The following is a 21,055-nucleotide window of genomic DNA, read 5'->3' as shown; positions in this document are numbered from 1 at the left end:
TCAAAAAAGCCTTTCCTGATATACCCAAGGTATCTTTGAACACTTTTAGTAAAGGTTGCCAGAAGTGTGAAAAACACTTAAATATTCAATTTATACTAAACCACAGAAAATTATCTGGTCTTGCCTTCCGGGAGATGAAGAATTTCTAAGGCATCCAAAGAGGATATATATAGTTTTAACAGATGTTCAGGAAAAGATGTTCTTCACACCCATATGAATCCTATTTTACGTATATATCTCACACTATAATTTAAACTAATTTCCTTTTGCTTTTAGTGCCTTGTCTATACATGAATGGATTTGCTAAAATTCATTTGCTAGGGTCAGAGAACAAGTGCTTATCATTTTCCTCCTCCTAAGACATTCAGAAACTTATTTAAGCAAACTTTCTTTTTCCTTTAACCTTTTCTCATATTTTGCTTTGAATGATTTCAACATTCATTTTCTTGAGCCATTCTAATATTTTACTATTGTTTTAAAGTATGGAAACTATCACAGGCAATAATATTCTACTAAATGTTGACTTCAAGTAAAGAATAGCAAACAAGAGTATTTCTAAGTCTTACATATAAATTCCATTAAGATACTCTCTCTCATCTTTAATTTGCAGCAGAGATACTACAGATGACATCTGTCTGGGGTTAAGTGACAAGTCCCACACGTGTCTTTGCTGTATTGGTTTCTGGCAGGTATTCACATCTACCTAGCTGCATTTACTTAACGTGTCCTATGTTAAGTAAGATAGAAAAGATATTTGGTCTTTGTCCTCAGTTCCTGGCACAGAGCTCCTAAAACTCTTGGAATTTCCTTAATGATAAAGGTGATAGGTGCATCTTTTAACGATGTGACTTTTCATTTGGCGACTCTAGGCAGATCCCTAGGTGGCTTCAGGATTGGGGCTGGTCGCCAGGAAGACCAAGCCTTGATCAGAAGGTTGGAACTTTCAGCCCTACCCCAAAACCTCAGGGAGAGAGAAAAAAGGGGCTGGAGATGGGGTTGATCACCAAAGGCCAATGCTGTCATCCACCACGCCTACGAAATGGAACATCCATAAAAACCTCCTAACGATGAGGTTAGAGCTTCCTGGCTGGTGAACACATCAGGTGCTGGGAAGGTGGTGCACCCGGAGAGGACACGGAAGCTCCTCACCCTTCCTCCACACCTTACCCCATGCAGCTCTTCCATTTGGCTGTTCCCGAGTTGCATCTTTTACAATAAACTGGTAACAGTAAGTAAAGGGCTTTCCTGAGTTTTGTGAGTCATTCCAGCAAACTATGAAACCTGAGAGTTGCGGGAACGCTCAACTGTAGCCAAGTCGGACAGAAATGTGGGTGGCCTGGGGCCCTGATACTTGCAGCGGGCGTCTGAAGTGAGGGCAGTCCTGGGTAAGTTCGGGCCCTTAAACCTGTGGAGTGTGATGGTCGCTCCGGGTAGTTAGGGTCCAAACTGAATTGAATTACAGGACACCCAGCTGGTGTCTGCAGAGAAGCAGAGAACTGGTGGGCATCAGAGGGAAAAACACTTCTCATCCCCCATGTATCAAGCACAGGGCTCCATATACAGTATTTCTAATCCTCACAATAACCCTACAAAGTTGGTGTTATCACCCCCTCCACTTTACACCTGAGGAAAGGTTCCGGGAGGTGACTGAACTTGCTCACGGATATACAGCTAGGCCACGGGACAGCCAGAGCCAATCCCCAGAATGTTAGACTCTGAAGTGCTTGTTCTCTCTGCCATGTCACATGGCCTCTCCTTGTCTTTATAAATTTTCTAATGCTGCTTGATACGTTTGTTTTATTTCCTACAATTCAATTCTAAGTCACTTTAAAGCTTATCTTTTTCTTTTTTTAAAAAAAATATTTATTTATTTGGTCACGCTGGGTCTTAGTTGTAGCAGGTGGGCTCCTTAGTTGCAGCACGTGGGCTCCTTAGTTGCGGCATGCGAACTCTCAGCTGCGGCATGCGTGTGGGATCTAGTTCCCTTGACCAGGGATCGAACCCGGAACCCCTGTGCACTGGGAGCGCAAGTCTTACCCACTGTGCCACCAGGGGAGTCCCCGAAGCTTATCTTTTTCTTACTTAAACTTCACAGAAGCTGGGGTTTTTTTTGTTTTTGTTTTTTACACACACACACACACACACACACACACACACACACACACACACACTGTATTTTATTTTTACAAGAGATAAACTGACACCAAGCATTGTAAATGGATGACCACAACAAAAGCAACAATGATTGCAATTACCAAACACGAAACACACTCATACTATGTCATAATATTGACATTCAGCCCAGTAATCCTCCACTGAGAAGCTGGTTTTAAATACTATAAACAGCTTTATTTTTGAAAATGAAAGAAAACACACATGAAGTGAGAGAAAACTTTAATATAATAAATGGTCTTGGCCAATCTACATTTCATTATCCCTGATGTTTCTGCTAAAAGGAATCCAATATTAACCTTTATGGCACCAAAGAATTCAATGTTAACATTAAAAATTTCATTACCTGCCGGAGTTGGAAGATTCCACCTGTTGGCACGTCCTTTGCAGGAATTACCTCTACAGGGCAGTATTCACCATTCTCATTCTGTTCCAAGATTTGAACCCAGAATTCCACTTTCCTGGTGACTTCGCTCCATCTAGGAAATAGTTGAAGTTCTTGGAAAATCATACATTTCTATTTCAATACAGGCAGCTTAGGATCCTACACATGAGAATTAACAATGAAAATGACCTCCAAACAGAATAACTCAGTAGAACTATCTGTAGTTCAATGAGTAATACACAAATACATACTGGCAAATGTAATTAAAAGCAAAGTTCAACAAACAACATCAGAACTAAAAATGATGTCTTTATTTCATTCAAAAAGGTATGATAATTACAAATCTATTTCAAAGTGGTTATTCAAAAATTTAAACATCGTTATCAGAAGTACAGAAGTAAGTTGCAGTGATTATCTTTTCATACACAAAGGTAGTGCTGTATGCTTTAGTGACTTGACAAGTATCTCTGCTGAGGTCAATAAGAGAATCAAGAAAAAAAAATCCCCATGTCTAATTTAGTATTTGGTAAGACTTTCTAAATACAAAAAAGAAGAAAATCTGGTTCTCATTTATAATTAGATGCAGTACAAATACATTCTCTTTCAGTCTTTTCCTTTTAATTCTTCTGTTTAAAATCCTGGTCAACATGTAAGCCTTCCTCCTTCCATGACTGATGCTACTTGAAAAGAACTTTGACCTAAAGATAGAATACGTGAGAAAAACTACAATCCTGCAGCCTGTGGACCAAAAACCACAGTTACAGAAAGATAGACAAGATGAAAAGGCAGAGGGCTATGTACCAGATGAAGGAACAAGAAAAAACCCCAGAAAAACAACTAAATGAAGTGGAGATAGGCAACCTTCCAGAAAAAGAATTCAGAATAATGATAGTGAAGATGATCCAGGACCTCAGAATAAGAATGGAGGCAAAGATTGAGAAGATGCAAGAAATGATTAACAAAGACCTAGAAGAATTAAAGAACAAACAAACAGAGATGACCAATACAATAACTGAAATGAAAACTACACTAGAAGGAATCAATAGCAGAATAACTGAGGCAGAAGAACGGATAAGTGACCTGGAAGACAGAATGGTGGAATTCACTGCTGCGGAACAGACTAAAGAAAAAAGAATGAAAAGAAATGAAGACAGCTTAAGAGACCTCTGGGACAACATTAAACGCAACAACATTCGCATTATAGGGGTCCCAGAAGGAGAAGAGAGAGAGAAAGGACCTGAGAAAATATTTGAAGAGATTATAGTCGAAAACTTCCCTAACATGGGAAAGGAAATAGCCACCCAAGTCCAGGAAGCGCAGAGAGTCCCATACAGGATAAACCCAAGGAGAAACACGCCGAGACACATAGTAATCAAAGTGGCAAAAATTAAAGACAAAGAAAAATTATTGAAAGCAGCAAGGGAAAAATGACAAATAACATACAAGGGAACTCCCATAAGGTTAACAGCTGATTTCTCAGCAGAAACTCTGCAAGCCAGAAGGGAGTGACATGGTATACTTAAAGTGATGAAAGGGAAGAACCTACAACCAAGATTACTCTAACCTGGCAAGGATCTCATTTAGATTTGATGGAGAAATCAAAAGCTTTACAGACAAGCAAAAGCTAAGAGAATTCAGCACCACCAAACCAGCTCTACAACAAATGCTAAAGGAACTTCTCTAAGTGGGAAACACAAGAGAAGAAAAGGACCTACAAAAACAAACCCAAAACAATTAAGAAAATGGTCATAGGAACATACATATCGATAATTACCTTAAACGTGAATGGATTAAATGCCCCAACCAAAAGACACAGACTGGCTGAATGGATACAAAAACAAGACCCATATATATGCTGTCTACAAGAGACCCACTTTAGACCTAGGGACACATACAGACTGAAAGTGAGGGGATGGAAAAAGATATTCCATGCAAATGGAAATCAAAAGAAAGCTGGAGTAGCTATACTCATATCAGATAAAATAGACTTTAAAATAAAGAATGTTACAAGAGACAAGGAAGGACACTACATAATGATCAAGGGATCAATCCAAGAAGAAGATATAACAATTATAAATATATATGCACCCAACATAGGAGCACCTCAATACATAAGGCAACTGCTAACAGCTATAAAAGAGGAAATTGACAGTAACACAATCATAGTGGGGGACTTTAACACCTCACTTACACCAATGGACAGATCATCCAAAATGAAAATAAATAAGGAAACAGAAGCTTTAAATGACACAATAGACCAGATAGATTTAACTGATATATATAGGACATTCCATCCAAAAACAGCAGATTACACGTTCTTCTCAAGTGCGCACGGAACATTCTCCAGGATAGATCACATCTTGGGTCACAAATCAAGCCTCAGTAAATTTAAGAAAATTGAAATCATATCAAGCATCTTTTCTGACCACAACGCTATGAGATTAGAAATCAATTACAGGGAAAAAAACGTAAAAAAGACAAACACATGGAGGCTAAACAATACGTTATTAAATAACCAAGAGATCACTGAAGAAATCAAAGAGGAAGTCAAAAAATACCTAGAGACAAATGGCAATGAAAACACGACGACCCAAAACCTATGGGATGCAGCAAAAGCAGTTCTAAGAGGGAAGTTTATAGCTATACAAGCCTACCTAAGGAAACAAGAAAAATCTCAAGTAAACAATCTAACCTTACACCTAAAGAAACTAGAGAAAGAAGAACAAACAAAACCCAAAGTTAGCAGAAGGAAAGAAATCATAAAGATCAGAGCAGAAATAAATGAAATAGAAACAAAGAAAACAATAGCAAAGATCAATAAAACTAAAAGTTGGTTCTTTGAGAAGATAAACAAAATTGATAAGCCATTAGCCAGACGCATCAAGAAAAAGAGGGAGAGGACTCAAATCAATAAAATCAGAAATGAAAAAGGAGAAGTTACAACAGACACCGCAGAAATACAAAGCATCCTAAGAGACTACTACAAGCAACTTTATGCCAATAAAATGGACAACCTGGAAGAAATGGACAAATTCTTAGAAAGGGATAACCTTCCAAGACTGAACCAGGAAGAAACAGAAAATATGAACAGACCAATCACAAGTAATGAAATTGAAACTGTGATTAAAAATCTTCCAAAAAACAAAAGTCCAGGACCAGATGGCTTCACAGGTGAATTCTATCAAACATTTAGAGAAGAGCTAACACCTATCCTTCTCAAACTCTTCCAAAAAATCGCAGAGGAAGGAACACTCCCAAACTCATTCTATGAGGCCACCATCACCCTGATACCAAAACCAGACAAAGACACTACAAAAAAAGAAAATTACAGACCAATATCACTGATGAATATAGATGCAAAAATCCTCAACAAAATACTAGCAAACAGAATCCAACAACACATTAAAAGGATCATACACCACGATCAAGTGGGATTTATCCCAGGGATGCAAGGATTCTTCAATATACGCAAATCAATCAATGTGATACACCATATTAACAAATTGAAGAAGAAAAACCATATGATCATCTCAATAGATGCAGAAAAAGCTTTTGACAAAATTCAACACCCATTTATGATAAAAACTCTCCAGAAAGTGGGCAGAGAGGGAACCTACCTCAACATAATAAAGGCCATATATGACAAACCCACAGCAAACATCATTCTCAATGGTGAAAAACTGAAAGCATTTCCTCTAAGATCAGGAATGAGACAAGGATGTCCACTCTCACCACTATTATTCAACATAGTTCTGGAAGTCCTAGCCACGGCAATCAGAGAAGAAAAAGAAATAAAAGGAATACAAATTGGAAAAGAAGAAGTAAAACTGTCACTGTTTGTGGATGACATGATACTATACATAGAGAATCCTAAAACTGCCACCAGAAAACTGCTAGAGCTAATTAATGAATATGGTAAAGTTGCAGGATACAAAATTAATGCACAGAAATCTCTTGCATTCCTATACACTAATGATGAAAAATCTGAAAGAGAAATTATGGAAACACTCCCATTTACCACTGCAACAAAAAGAATAAAATACCTAGGAATAAACCTACCTAGGGAGACAAAAGACCTGTATGCAGAAAAGTATAAGACACTGATGAAAGAAATTAAAGATGATACCAACAGATGGAGAGATATACCATGTTCTTGGATTGGAAGAATCAACATTGTGAAAATGAGTATACTACCCAAAGCAATCTACTGATTCAATGCAATCCCTATCAAACTACCAATGGCATTTTTAACGGAACTAGAACAAAAAGTCTTAAAATTTGTATGGAGACACAAAAGACCCCGAATAGCCAAAGCAGTATTGAGGCAAAAAAATGGAGCTGGAGGAATCAGACTCCCTGACTTCAGACTATACTACAAAGCTACAGTAATCAAGACTATATGGTACTGGCACAAAAACAGAAATATAGATCAATGGAACAAGATAGAAAGCCCAGAGATTAACCCACGCACCTATGGTCAACTAATCTATGACAAAGGAGGCAAAGATATACAATGGAGAAAAGACAGTCTCTTTAGTAAGTGGTGCTGGGAAAACTGGACAGCTACATGTAAAAGAATGAAATTAGAACACTCCCTAACACCATACACAAAAATAAACTCAAAATGGATTACAGACCTAAATGTAAGACCGGACACTATAAAACTCTTAGAGGAAAACATAGGAAGAACACTCTTTGACATAAATCACAGCAAGATCTTTTTTGATCCACCTCCTAGAGTAATGGAAATAAAAACAAAAATAAACAAATGGGACCTAATGAAACTTCAAAGCTTTTGCACAGCAAAGGAAACTATAAACAAGACGAAAAGACAACCCTCAGAATGGGAGAAAATATTTGCAAACGAATCAACGGACAAAGGATTAATCTCCAAAATATATAAACAGCTCATTCAGCTCAATATTAAAGAAACAAACACCCCAATCCAAAAATGGGCAGAAGACCTAAATAGACATTTCTCCAAAGAAGACATACAGACGGCCACGAAGCACATGAAAAGATGCTCAACATCACTAATTATTAGAGAAATGAAAATCAAAACTACAATGAGGTATCACCTCACTCCTGTTAGAATGGGCATCATCAGAAAATCTACAAACAACAAATGCTGGAGAGGGTGTGGAGAAAAGGGAACCCTCTTGCACTGTTGGTGGGAATGTAAATTGATACAGCCACTATGGAGAATAATATGGAGGTTCCTTAAAAAACTAAAAATAGAATTACCATATGACCCAGCAATCCCACTACTGGGCATATACCCAGAGAAAACCGTAATTCAAAAAGACACATGCACCCGAATGTTCATTGCAGCACTATTTACAGTAGCCAGGTCATGCAAGCAACCTAAATGCCCATCAACAGACGAATGGATAAAGAAGATGTGGTACATATATATATACAATGGAATATTACTCAGCCATAAAAAGGAACGAAATTGAGTCATTTGTTGAGAAGTGGATGGATCTAGAGACTGTCATACAGAGTGAAGTAAGTCAGAAAGAGAAAAACAAATATCGTATATTAATGCATGTATGTGGAACCTAGAAAAATGGTACAGATGAGCCGGTTTGCAGGGCAGAAGTTGAGACACAGATGTAGAGAATGGACATATGGACACCAAGGGGGGAAAACTGCGGTGGGGTGGGGATGGTGGTGTGCTGAATTGGGCGATTGGGATTGACATGTATACACTGATGTGTATAAAACTGATGCCTAATAAGAACCTGCAGTATAAAACAACAAACAAACAAAACAACTAATACTAAACTTTCATTGGGTTATTTGTATGGAAATATGTTAATATAAAGGTTTCAGACATTACATGAAATTTCTAAAAATCTTATATTTGTATTTGTATGGAAATATGTATGGAAATATGTTAATATAAATGTTTCAGACATTATATGAAATTTCTAAAAATCTTATATTTGTATTTGTATGGAAATATGTTAATACAAATGTTTCAGACATTACATGAAATTTCTAAAAATCTTATATGTTCTGGTATAATGTTATAAGTAATAATCCTAGTTATTACTTTAAAATGTATATCTCAGAAATAACTAATTTTCTTGTCAACTGCATTATTATGAACTTTCATCAAATCTTTAACAGTGGTCATTTTTAAGTCTTTTGTCATTTACAGACAGTTCTGGGTGTACTCTGATGCTTTTGCAAATATGTTCCTATAAAAGGCTTTCATCTTCAAGAAATTCATGGAAAAGACTCTGACAAGTACAGGTTTCTGGTAACTGACTGTACTGCTGAACTGAATGAATAAGCATTTTCAGAACTCTAATGAAAAACTGATGAACTCATAAAAGTGCTAACAAAAGATCAAGATGAAAAAAAAAATTAATAACATGGGACTGAGTGAACTGATGAGGATGAGTATAATTTTTGTGACTTTCTGTCTGAAAAAAAATAAATAAATAAAGATAGAATAAGTAAGGGACTTCCCTGGTGGCGCAGTGGTTAAGAGTCCGCCTGCCAATGCAGGGGACACGGGTTCGAGCCCTGGTCCAGGAGGATCCCACATGCTGCGGAGCAACTAAGCCCGTGCGCCACAACTACTGAGCCCGTGTGCCACAACTACTGAAGCCCGTGTGCCGAGCCGGTGCTCCACAACAAAAGAGGCCACCGCAATGAGAAGCCCGCACACCGCAATGAAGAGTAGCCCCCCGCTCACCACAACTAGAGAAAGCCCACATGCAGTAACGAAGACCCAACACAGCCAAAAATAAATAAATAAATTTATTTAAAAAAAAAAAAAAGATAAAACAAGTAAACCTGAATTCCAGAGTATATCTTGATCCATTTTCTCTACAGATGATTAATTAGAAGTATTTCATAATGATAAGCAACCTATTCTCCAAAAATTCATTTCACACTTTATTCTTAACTACCTATTTCTTAACTTTTTCCCATCACTCTTCAAAGTTCACTCCTCCAAGGAAGTTTAACTGTGCTGTTAATACCCTGGACATAACACCATCTATTACTGGAATACTGGTAATGCTCAGGAAGGGGTAACCTTTATAAATGGCAATATTAATGTCTAGCAATTTTTTAAAATTATAAATGGAATTAGATGGATATCTAAAATTCACCTGTCCCGAAGACTGCGTGTTTTTGCTTGGATAATCCCCAAATCCCACAGGGTTGGGTTTTTCCGAGGATCATTCATCTTATGGCCATAGACTTCAATTGCCAAAGCACCTTCTGAAAGATGCTCGATAAAGTCTTCAGTGATGCCAACAGAAAATTCCTGAAAGGAAGTTAAGTACAGAAGAAGAAAACACCTTCTGGTGACCTTACAATTACTTACACCTGACATATCCTCACTTCATTATGGAGACGAGAAATAGAAAAGAATGTTTTAGCTATAGGACAAAACTGTCATCCAACACCCATAATGAATGCTCAGATGGCCCAAGGTTCTTATCTCTGATTTTTAAAAAACTTTTCACCTCGAAAATCTATTGTGAAAGACCAGCACTGTATTCTATTTTGTTAGCAATATTTTGGGAGCTATTTTTGAAAGTATAAATGATTATATTAAGAATGACAACAATGATCTACATCTTGATATAAAAGTTATTACATCCAGTAAGGCAGCAGTGTGTTGGAAAAACAATTTTTCCCAGTTTTTAGGAAGTTAACTATCTCCAATAATGAGAGAGAAAGGAAATAAATACTGATCATCAGTGCAAATAATCACCTATTTTTAAAAAATTCTCCTATCTGTCCATCTTTGTAAGATAGATGTAAAACGGCCTCTTGCAATAATTAGGATTAAGCTCTAAAAAAGTTTATTTTAATAAGTCATAGAATCTCTCTCTTTCTCGATCTTTAGCACAACAAAAGTATTTCTGTTTTAAACAGATTAGAAAGAGACCTCTCTCTCTTGGAAAAAATGAGATGGCTCAAGTGAGATAAAGTAGAAAAAGAGAATCTAGAATCTGACAGTCCGGGCTCTGCCAGTTACTAGCCATGGGCAAATGACCTCTGCACTGACTTCCTCAGCTAAAAAAAGCACTGTCATCAAATACAACTGTGGGAAAGAGCAAATGAAAGAATCACAAAGTGCTGAACAGAGCATTAGGGGCTCCACAATGCTAGTTCTTGTCTCTCTTCTATCTTCACTTTCTCTAAAACACTAGTTTCCTAACCTTCCCAGATGACAGTTTCTCCAGTAACTCATACAAAACGTGGATTCCTTTTGGAGAAGAGTAGACATATGTACATATATATAGTCACACAAAAGTTAACTTTTGATGCTGGAGGAGTTACATGCACTGACACTATAGTTTTGCTTTTTCCCCCAGGTTTACAGAGATATAATTGACATATAACGTTGTGTAAGTTTAAGATGTACATACAGTGTGTTGATGGCACTTCAGTCTTTGACTCCAACCCCACTCCAAGAAACTGATCCAAGACATAGACTGGTACCAAATTACTCAACAAAATACGGGTTGTTTTTGTTTTGACCTGAGTAATTAAATGCTGACCCAGTCTGGAAAACACACTTACACTGCAGTGATCAAAGACAACCATGCACTGAGGTTCCTTGCTGACAGGAGAGGATGAGGTATCCACCTCGGGTGCAACAATTACTGGCTCCTGTTGATCCCAGAAGTTGTATTTGCAGAATACAAAGTGGGACAGATGCTGTGGCAACCCGGTGGCTTGAAGTATTTTAACCTGAAGGAAAAGGAAGACTGTTTTTAACTCAGAAAGTTCCAAGAAGTACTTTGAGTCAGAGACACAGGCTCTAGTCCTGACTCTGTCACTAACAGTTGGTTTACGTTGACCAAATCTCATTCAACCTGGGCTGTATTTTTGCATCTGTGAAATGTCATATTTAGTGAGAGGTTGACACAAGGTATCAGTAACCTTGACTATATACAAGTGGACATTTTAAAGCACTTACAGGCTGATGAAGAACATTTAAAATTCTAGTTTTTTATATCATCATCATCATCATCTTCGGAAGAAGAAAGTTCTCAAACATCAGCACCATTCAATCATACAAACTCGGCCAACTATGGATACGGCCCAAGGACACAAGATTGTTAAGAATGATGAATGAAGAATGAAAACAGTGTGCATACCAGTAAGCAGTAAATATTCAGAAAAGGGCAAAAAAACACTTATTTGATATTTTAATGTATAAAAAAGAACAAGGTTCTCAATTGGAATGTTACTTGCTACTAGAGCGTTTTTGGAAAACTTTAAAAGCATCAGGAATGTATACTCTGAAGATCTGGAGGGGTGAACGGAGGAGACAAAAGATGGTGACTGCTGACCATTCTCTTCAGCAATGTGTGCGATGCCTTCTCCGTGCAGATTCAGGGAGGAGGGCCACATCAAAGGAAATGTGCCCTGGACTGCTGGGGTGTGGGGTTTTGTGATAACTACATGCGATTACAGAAGTATGTGTTTAATCAGACCCGAACGCCCCCAGAAGAAATGCCTATAATAGATTTTAAAGCAGCCAATAGTCTAAATATTTCTTTTGGCAGGCAGTGTCAGGTTGATTTTTAACTTGGAGTTTTGTGATAAGTTGTGGAGGAAACTAAATCTTAAAATTAACTAAGCTAAATTCTGATTTCATAATCCATGAGGCCACCCTTCATGAGACTGCACACTGATCATTTAATCACGCTCTTCACCTGGTCGCTTCCTGCATGTTGTATGACGCACTCTAAACCTCCAGTACGTAAAATTAACAAAAACAGATCTGAGTATGTGGCAGAAGTTTACATAGTTTAGCAACCACAAATGTTCTTACTGCTTAACGAAGTACTAATAATGACACAGAAAATCATGCAAAGCAGACGACTATTTTCTTCTATAATGGGTAAGCAACGGATGGGCACTCCTGCTATTATTCACTTTTTCCTGTGATGGCATAGAGTTCGAAACATCTAGATAGCAATTCCCAGGCTATGAAAGACAGATTGACTAACACATTTTATTTGTCCAAACCAAATAGAGTAATTGGTATTTGGCAATTAATTTTTCATTAAATTTAAAAAACCATCCCCTTTTCATTAAGTGTTTAAAATGCTTATTACAATCTTTAAGATGAGGCAATGTGGTATTTGGGAAGATGGCAATATTCTGGAGTACAAAGCTCTAAATAAAAATTTCTGCCGCTTATTAGCTTCTGTTTTTGAGCAAATTACTTAAAGTCTTAGGCTTAGTTTTTCTCCTATGGAAAACAGGATAGCTACCTAATGATAGACGTGTGAGGCCTAATCATACCAATGAAATACAATGAATGAAATCACTACCAGGCATTACGTTGATGGATGTTCAATGCATACTTCTTTGTGACTGAATTCCATCTGAAAGCTAATTTTCTTTCTTAGAAATCGATCTCAATTTTAAGATTAAAATAAATAAGAAAGCAAGGTTTCATATGCTGAACTCTCCCCTATAGGCAACTCCTCAGGAATGAGACTGCAGGAATAAAGAATATCAGGAATAAAGAATATCAGGAATGATATCTAGAACACAGGTTTAAGTTTTTGCATGCAGAAACCAAAATCACCACCAGGTGTCAGAATACCACAGACTTCAACTTGCCACGGCTCAAGACCTACAGCCCAGAAATGTCAGGAGACACTGATGTTGTTCGCGGTTTTAAAATATACTAATTTTATTTAATGTAATTAAAATGATCAATACGTTACTATGTGCATACTTTTTTCATCACAGAAAAATAAATCTAGTCTTCTTTTAAGGGCCAGCAATACTCATCACCTGTGATATCTTAAGTGTCCCCAAACTGGTATCTTTTGTTTCTTTCCCCACCAATATTTTATTACCATACAGTTTATTTGTCTTCCTCCTTTTACACAAAAGGCTATTACACACTCAGAATATGGTGTCTAAAAACCACTCCCCACTGAAAGGGATCCAGTTCCTTGGAGAAATGGTCTGGGACAAGGAACGTACAGTCTGCGTCACACCACAGCAGGAAAGCTGGCACAGCGTCTGAGGGTTAGGGTTGTATCAAAGGACTCAAGAGCCACCCGAAGAGGCCCCCACGGGCCAAAGATGGGATCGTTTGAGCTTCGATATAGGTAATAAATACAATGGACCAAAACACACCAAGTATATTTAAATCCAAGAGTTCATAATGATACGAAGACCAAACCAAAAAACCTCACTTGTCGCTTTTGCATAGTAGTAGGAAAACCAATTCATTATTTTGAAAACTAGTGAATAAAGGGAGAGAATGGAGCATTCACCCTGCCTTTTAGATACAAATTGTACCTCTGAATAGCAAAATAGTTGACAGTAGGAAGATTCACTCTACAGAATTCCAGCTAATACATGAAGGGATGATAGAATTATTTTTTCTAACTCCTAATGAAATACCTAGGTAATAACCATCAACGATTGCTACCATCCCCAAAAGAGAACCAGACATGATGTGCCTTCTGATGGAAGACACCTCACCCTGTAAAGGATCATCGCCATGCCCCTCCCCCATAGGTCACCTTTATATCTAGCTCCCAATTTACAGCAAATACACCTTAACACAGTAAATAATACCAATCAGCAAAATCCAGACTATGAGAAAACACACGACGACAACGCAGTTTCTACAATAAACAAATTGCATGGTGAGAGAGAGAGAGGGCAAGCAGGAGGGAGCAAGCATAAAGGCCAGAGCCTAAAGATTAAAATATAAAATAGACTAAAGACACCAAGACAACCAGGGAAACTGACTGGATATTTCATGATATTAAAAAAGTATTAATTCTTGATCATGATATCCTGGCTAGGTTGGTTTTTTAAAAGTCCTCTTCTTTTGGAGATACATATACTAAACTATTCTTGAAGAAATATGATGTCTGGGATTGCTTCAAAATAATCCAAGGGAAGGGGACAGCGGAGAAGCAGCTTGTGTATATGAACGAAACAAGACTGACCATGAGTTGACAGTCGAGGGAGGATGAATGGGGGTCAATGACACTATCCTACTACTTTTCTATATGTTTGATATCTTCCATAAAAAATCTTAATACATTTTAACTTCATTTTTTAAAAAAAAAAAAAAGCCTAAGTTACCCAGTGACAAAGATACATTTCCCAAGTGAGACAGTACCGTCATTTGTTACTTCACTAATGTTAACTTTCACACAGGTTGCATTTCTGGTCCATCCCCTTTAAAGCGGGCCATTATGAGCCAGCAAGGCTATGTCTCCCCATCTTTGATAATGATATAACCTCAAAGGAAACGTTCTGAAATCGAGTACAGTATAAAGATTCACCTTTTAGTGAATTAAGAATACTTCCCCCTCACACGGAAGCAATGGACTGTCAATTACTAATTGAGGCCTCCTAAACACATGCAAAGACCTACGGAAAGTGGCCCAACTCTAACAGCTTTAGCCGCCCCATACCTGTAGCTGACGCCTAACTTACTCCTTTCAAAATGAAACTCAATACTAGAAATATTTACTGAGCTACAAGACTGGACCTAGGATAGACTATGAAATAAGAGTGAAGTGTGGGCTTCCTGGCCTCACCTTTTAATGGCCTCCTCACTCACACACGGTGTCTAAGCCCCTTGCTGATTTCTCGTCTTCAAAAACCTTTTTAAGTGGTTCCTAGGTGATTCTCAACCCATGGCACCCTGGCCCACTGGAGTGTGCCTGGAAATGCACGATGGGATGTTCTCCTTGTCGTAATGAGCGAAGAGGCGGCCCTACTTATGCTGACCTAACACCCGCCCAGCAACCACCCGTGACGATACCACAGCCCCCTAGGGAGAGGACAGCTTTACATAACATGCTCTCCCCTTCAAGTTCACTCTGAGTCTCATCTTTCCAGAAATATCCCTCAGACCTCACTATGGGCATTCATTAATGACCCCTACTCTGTGTCCCAGAACAACTCCTATCTACCCCTCTCAGAGCATACGGGTCACACAATACTGGAGTCCTCTGTTTACCTCTGCGTCCCCCACAGGTGCATACCAACTACACAGCTTGCTCCCTTGACAGCAGGAGTCCTGCCTTACTCATTTTCATATTCCCAGCGCCTGGCACAGTGTCTCACAGACGATACTCAACACACAGTTCAGGAACAGCATGCGTGGGAAGAGCAGAGAGGAAAGGGTCTGGGGCGAGGACATGATGGGACAGCACAAGCAAAGGCACGCTCCTGAAGAGGAAACAAAAAACATGGAAAGACAGCGTGAAGAGTGGCTTAGGCGGGTGCTTAGCAATAGGACCAGGGCTGGGACACACCTCCAGCAAAAGGACACAGTATTTACTGTCTAAATACCCACAATCCTCAAAACCAGCTACGCTTCTACTACTTGTAAAGGCAAGTGGGCCTTACCATGCACACGAGTTTGCTCTCCTGGGCCTCCTTATCGAAGGACGCATCCGCAGCCTCATCACCTCCCGCAATTCTCTCCCCGATGTCACCACTAATGCGCATCACCTCTACGTGCAGCCGGCCTGCCACCTACAGCAGTGGGGACAAAAGCAGATCCTCTCTCCAGATTTTGTCCTTTCCTCTGTTGTAGAGTCAAGTGGTTAGCTTAGTGGTATAACAGGTTCTACCAGTTACTTTTCCTCAAAGTATTTATTTGGAATAATCACCATCCAGCAGTATGGAAACACAGATATTAATAATACACATAGATAACGCTTGTCGTTACTGATGAAAAATTATAACAACAATTTACTATCACCACCCTGCTGTTTCTTGAACTGTTCTCTGCGGGACACAAGGCACGAGGAGAAAACTAACCTCTCCTTTCTGGTTGATGATTGGAACAGCATATTGTAACTTCACATCATAGAAGAGGGACTCCAGGAAGACATTAGCCACCCCAATGAGACTGTGATTTTCCTGCTCATCGTAGAACGGATCTGCACGCCTGAAGTAAGACCGTATCACCTTTAAAGAGATTCAAAACATACAGCTTCAGAAAATCACTTAAAATAAATGAATTCAACCTACCACTTTTTGATGCAGTCTAATAAAGTCATTAAACTTAGCCGAAGTATAGCATTGTATTGCATGCACACACGCACGCGCACGCACACACACACACACACACACACACACACACACACACACTCTTCCTCATTCCCACTTAGAATGGTGGTCAGCACCCTTCACCCATGAGAGAGCAATCCCAATAACACATCATCACTTTCATCATTTCTTCTCCCTTACATGGAAACCTTGCCGTGAAATCAGACAAAGCACACACTGACTAGAAAAATCAGCAGAGTGTACAAAAGTACTCTATTTTTCATTCACATCTATTCCACCTGTTCCTACCAAATCATTAGACACGCTGCTGCTAATGAGAGGTGACCCCCTTACAAGAGCGTGGTTTGCTTTTTGTTATTTGTTGTTAATGTTATTTCATTTCTAAGTTGAAATAGGAGAGGAATACAGAAGAAAATGGAAAAAAATGTTTTAAGAAAAAAATGTCATCTAACTATAAGAAGTCATTTTTATTGATGAACATTTTCACAAAACAAGAGGCTAAGGAAGTAAACAACTCTGTGGGGCCCTAGGACCAGCAGTGTTGAAAATATGTAAAAATATACATAATTCATACTTCTATTTTAAATAGGTACAAGACACGGCTGACCTAAATGAGCAAATCTGAAACTTGAGGAGAGAGTACCAGAGTTCAGATCTATGGCACTTGCTTTAGGATCAAAACGCCTTCAAAAAATTTTCCTAATAGTATAAATATTAAGGTACCACTGATGTTCAGTTCAAAAAACAGATGTTGTACGTTTGTTATTTGTAAGGTTAAAATGTGTTGAGAAATGGGAAGAGAGATAATAAGGTCTGAGTAAAACCATGGGAGACAGATACACATAACACCAACGGAAGCCAGAACAAACATAGAAGATTATGCTAGAAATCCAGAGAACACAAATGTGGAGAAGAAAAGAGAAGATGCCAGAAAAATAGGTTATTAAAATTCTTGACTAGCTAAACAAATGACAGGATTAAAGTAAGTATTGTATTTATAAAACAAGATATTTTGGAAAAATGAACAGTTCTTCCCTAAAATGGGCAGGTTCATTCCTGAGTGGTTCCCTCTGTGACTATCAGTTAAGTAATTTTTCTCAAATAACTTACTGGGGTATCTTCTTCACACTCCTTCCACTCCTGATAAAGATCTCTCATATCCAATAACCTGTTGTCCAGTTTTTCCAAAGACCAAATCTGCTTCCCTTTTCCTTTTCTTCTCACCTGGATGGCAGGTTCACTAAGGAGAGAGCCTCGCTGCGAAGACAGTAAGAGCGGCGTTGGCAAGCACAGAGGTATCTATGCATCGCAGACATCAAGCCCAACATTCTATACCCACCAGTCAAATGTCATCGACTAAAATGGAAACCGTATCATTCTTTTATCTGTTCAGCGCAGAACTTCCCAGAAATCTTACAAGCTTAATATAACCTCTTTCTATCTAACTGCAGTCAAAATTTAAATTTAAGTATAAATCTAAATTTAAACTTAAATCCCAGAAAAGTAGACCATGTCTACGGGGAAGTCAAAAATGTTTTATTCAGGACATCATATGACCAAAGAGTATCAGTGGGTAGGAAGAGAGTCATAAGCACTGAATGGGAAGGGAAAGTTTGTGGGATGGATGGTTAAGAATTTGTACCTTTCAAAAGTTTGAATTTTAAAAAATTTCTGGATAGCTAAGTATCTTAATGTGATACAAAACACAAATGATTAAAAGAGTAAGCTGTGAAAAGTATCCTATTTACCCATTTGGAGGCAACAAATGATACCAACTTCCAAATATATATAGTTTGAATTTATTATTAAGATGGTACAGAACTAGGTAGAGATGGTTGCACAACACTGTGAATGTACTACATGCCACTGAATTGTTCACTTTAATTAATTTTATGTTACGTGAATTTCACCTCAAAAAAAAAAAAATAGTACTCATTTAAGTTTTTCTAGCTTAGAAAAGCAACGTGCTTTTAATGTAGAAAAAATGTTTAAATGTTTTGAAATCACAAAGTAGAAAATAAAAATGCCCCGTAGATCTCCCCCAGAGAGGTGTACCTATCAGATATCAAATCAACTGAGATTTACCGGAAATTTTTTAAACTGTTCTGATACGTCTACTTAGAACTTTGGAGAATTATGAAAGACGCCAATGTTGCCTTAACATCTTGCCTATAATCAGTTCCAAAGAAACAGAATTTACATAACGAAGCAAGGATTTTAGAATTCTGAAGTTCAAAAATTACCATTCTCTTGCATACTGCAAAGACCCTTCTACCTTATATTCAGCCAGCTAGGGAAATGAATATCTGAATACAAAATTCTACCTAACCCATCAAAAATTATGTACTAACATGATCAAGAGCTATAAAAGAACCCAAATAAGCAAGAAAACAACTGAATGGCAAGGATAGGAGACTCTGATGGGACTTGCCCTTTGAATTTTATTAGGCTTCTTACATTATACAAAAAAAAAAGATAATTGTGATCTTGAATACCCACATGAAACAACTAGTGGACAGTTTTGCCATGCCATCTACTGACAAGTAGAAAATAACATGCTATAGGTAAAATGAACCCCTAACTTGGTGGAGGGGAGGGGTGGCAGAGGAATAGCATGGAGGGAAGAACCACTTGGGGTACTGGTACTGCTGGGGATGGGGATGAGGGCAAACCCCCCGCCCCGGTGTTTAAATAACCCTGGTGAAATATGAAGGTGTTTCACTCAGCAATATCTCTGTTTTTTTTCATTAACGTCAATCTCACCTTCCTGTTGGCATCGAGGCTGGAAGCTGGAATCTGTAGGGTTACTTTATACTCTGTTCGTTTATCCAGTTCTTCCGCAATGTAACTAGCTTCTCTCACCAACAGATTGGCCTTAACGATTTGTTCCCTCAGCCTCATCAGGCTGTTATTCAGTGTTGCTTCTCTTCAAAAAAAAAAAAAAAAGGGGGGGGGGGCGGTGCAGATAACCATTAAAGCAGCACATCAGCATATTATATAGTGCATAGTACGTTAACGCCAAACTGCGAACCAAGGTCTACAACTGTCTTTTGCACACAGGGAACACATCACCAACACTGGCCCATGCACACACTTGAATGTGGGCTACGTTACAGGCACTGGCACATGCTCCTGTAAGAAGCCGGCCAGAGACTAGGGCTTGGCAAACTTGACTGTGTATACAAATCCCCTGGGAATCTTGATAAACTGAAGATTTTGACTCAGTAGGTCTGGGGTGGGGGACCCAAAACGCTACATTTCTATCAATCTCCAGGTGACAGAGATGCTGCCTGTCTGCAGACCAAACTCTGAAGAGCAAGAGGTTAGTTAAGTACGTCTGTAACCATGGATACAACATTTAGCGCAATGCTAATTAGCTCAAATAGAGATCAAACTTGCAATCTGAATCTCACTGGTACCATGCTTTACCTACCTGATAAACCACCACCTTTCTCTTTTTCCTTTTTTAAAAAAAGCATCTACCCACGCTTCAGAACCTAAAGTATAATATACAATGATAAAGTATAACTTCTAAGTACACATACTTGTTTAGTCAAATCCAAAAGCCATACAAACTGAAAATGCGGCAGCACCTAACAGGGGCGGCTTTAAAGAAATCAATATAAATTGACAATTCCCATTTTTTTTTTCAAAAGTGGGGGAGGGGGAGACAATGCCAAGTGGTTCTTAGCTGTAACACTCTCTTTTAATGTAATTCATTTTTAAAGTAAGGTCTAGATTTTTCCACTCTGTATGTTACGCAGGTGGGTTAAAGGTGACGAGCATATGCTACACAGGTGGCACAGGCCCTATGCTTCACCTACCTCTCTTCTGCCCACTGCCTCAATCGCTGCTGAGCGCTGGGTGAGTGGAAGGAAAACTTGTCCAAACTACGACAGTTTTGTTTCTCAGGAGACAGCCGTCTCCGGAGCTGCTCCAGTTCATGTTCATACATGAGCCTCTGGCGCTCCAATGCAGACCGTTTCTCCTCTTCGTGCTGTTGTTCTAGGCTGTTCAGTATTGACTGCATGGGATCTAAACAAGTTTTTTTTTTTTTTAAGGTAAATAATAAGAGGTTAACTGCACAACACAATATACTTTAAATGTTCTGTATTATTATGTTGTTTGTCATCCTAATTAATAACGTAAGATTCTTATAGACAGTTAACTTTCCTTACTCCCAATTACTGATCGTATTATCTATTCTGTCAGATACATGCCAAACCATCTTCCATATAAAAAAAGCAGGTCTATTTGTATGTTCTACACATAACCTAAGACAGAGTTAATGTTCTAGAAATCCACTACGATAATAAGCCAGTGGCAGTCAAGCCTCAAACCTGAGAAAGTCTATCAATGAGAACAAAGTTTGCAGTGATTTGTGTATCAAGGCAGAAAGAAAACACAAGTTTTTATAAGTATAATAAACTAAGGCCAAAG

The 21,055-nt window shown here is 38.4% G+C and overlaps 1 protein-coding gene across 5 annotated transcripts in view; it reads right to left on the bottom strand.

Annotated features, from left to right (window-relative positions):
- Window positions 1–21,055, bottom strand: part of KIF13B (kinesin family member 13B) — a 192,235-nt gene that overhangs the window by 65,409 nt on the left and 105,771 nt on the right. For all 5 annotated transcript variants that reach the window (XM_082402760.1, XM_082402761.1, XM_082402762.1 and 2 more), the window contains 8 exons: window positions 20,440–20,650; window positions 19,379–19,541; window positions 17,726–17,872; window positions 16,364–16,513; window positions 15,947–16,075; window positions 11,114–11,284; window positions 9,688–9,845; window positions 2,519–2,651 (listed from right to left, as the gene is read on the bottom strand). In XM_082402760.1, coding sequence (XP_082258886.1) covers window positions 2,519–2,651; window positions 9,688–9,845; window positions 11,114–11,284; window positions 15,947–16,075; window positions 16,364–16,513; window positions 17,726–17,872; window positions 19,379–19,541; window positions 20,440–20,650 — 1,262 coding nt within the window. The remainder of the gene's footprint in view (window positions 1–2,518; window positions 2,652–9,687; window positions 9,846–11,113; window positions 11,285–15,946; window positions 16,076–16,363; window positions 16,514–17,725; window positions 17,873–19,378; window positions 19,542–20,439; window positions 20,651–21,055) is intronic.

Source organism: Balaenoptera borealis (assembly GCF_965194805.1).
Source record: "Balaenoptera borealis genome assembly, chromosome: 8".
In the NCBI taxonomy this organism is placed as follows: domain Eukaryota; kingdom Metazoa; phylum Chordata; class Mammalia; order Artiodactyla; family Balaenopteridae; genus Balaenoptera; species Balaenoptera borealis.
Note: the sequence above shows the minus strand (reverse complement) of the source record. Positions and strands in the feature narration are given on the sequence as shown.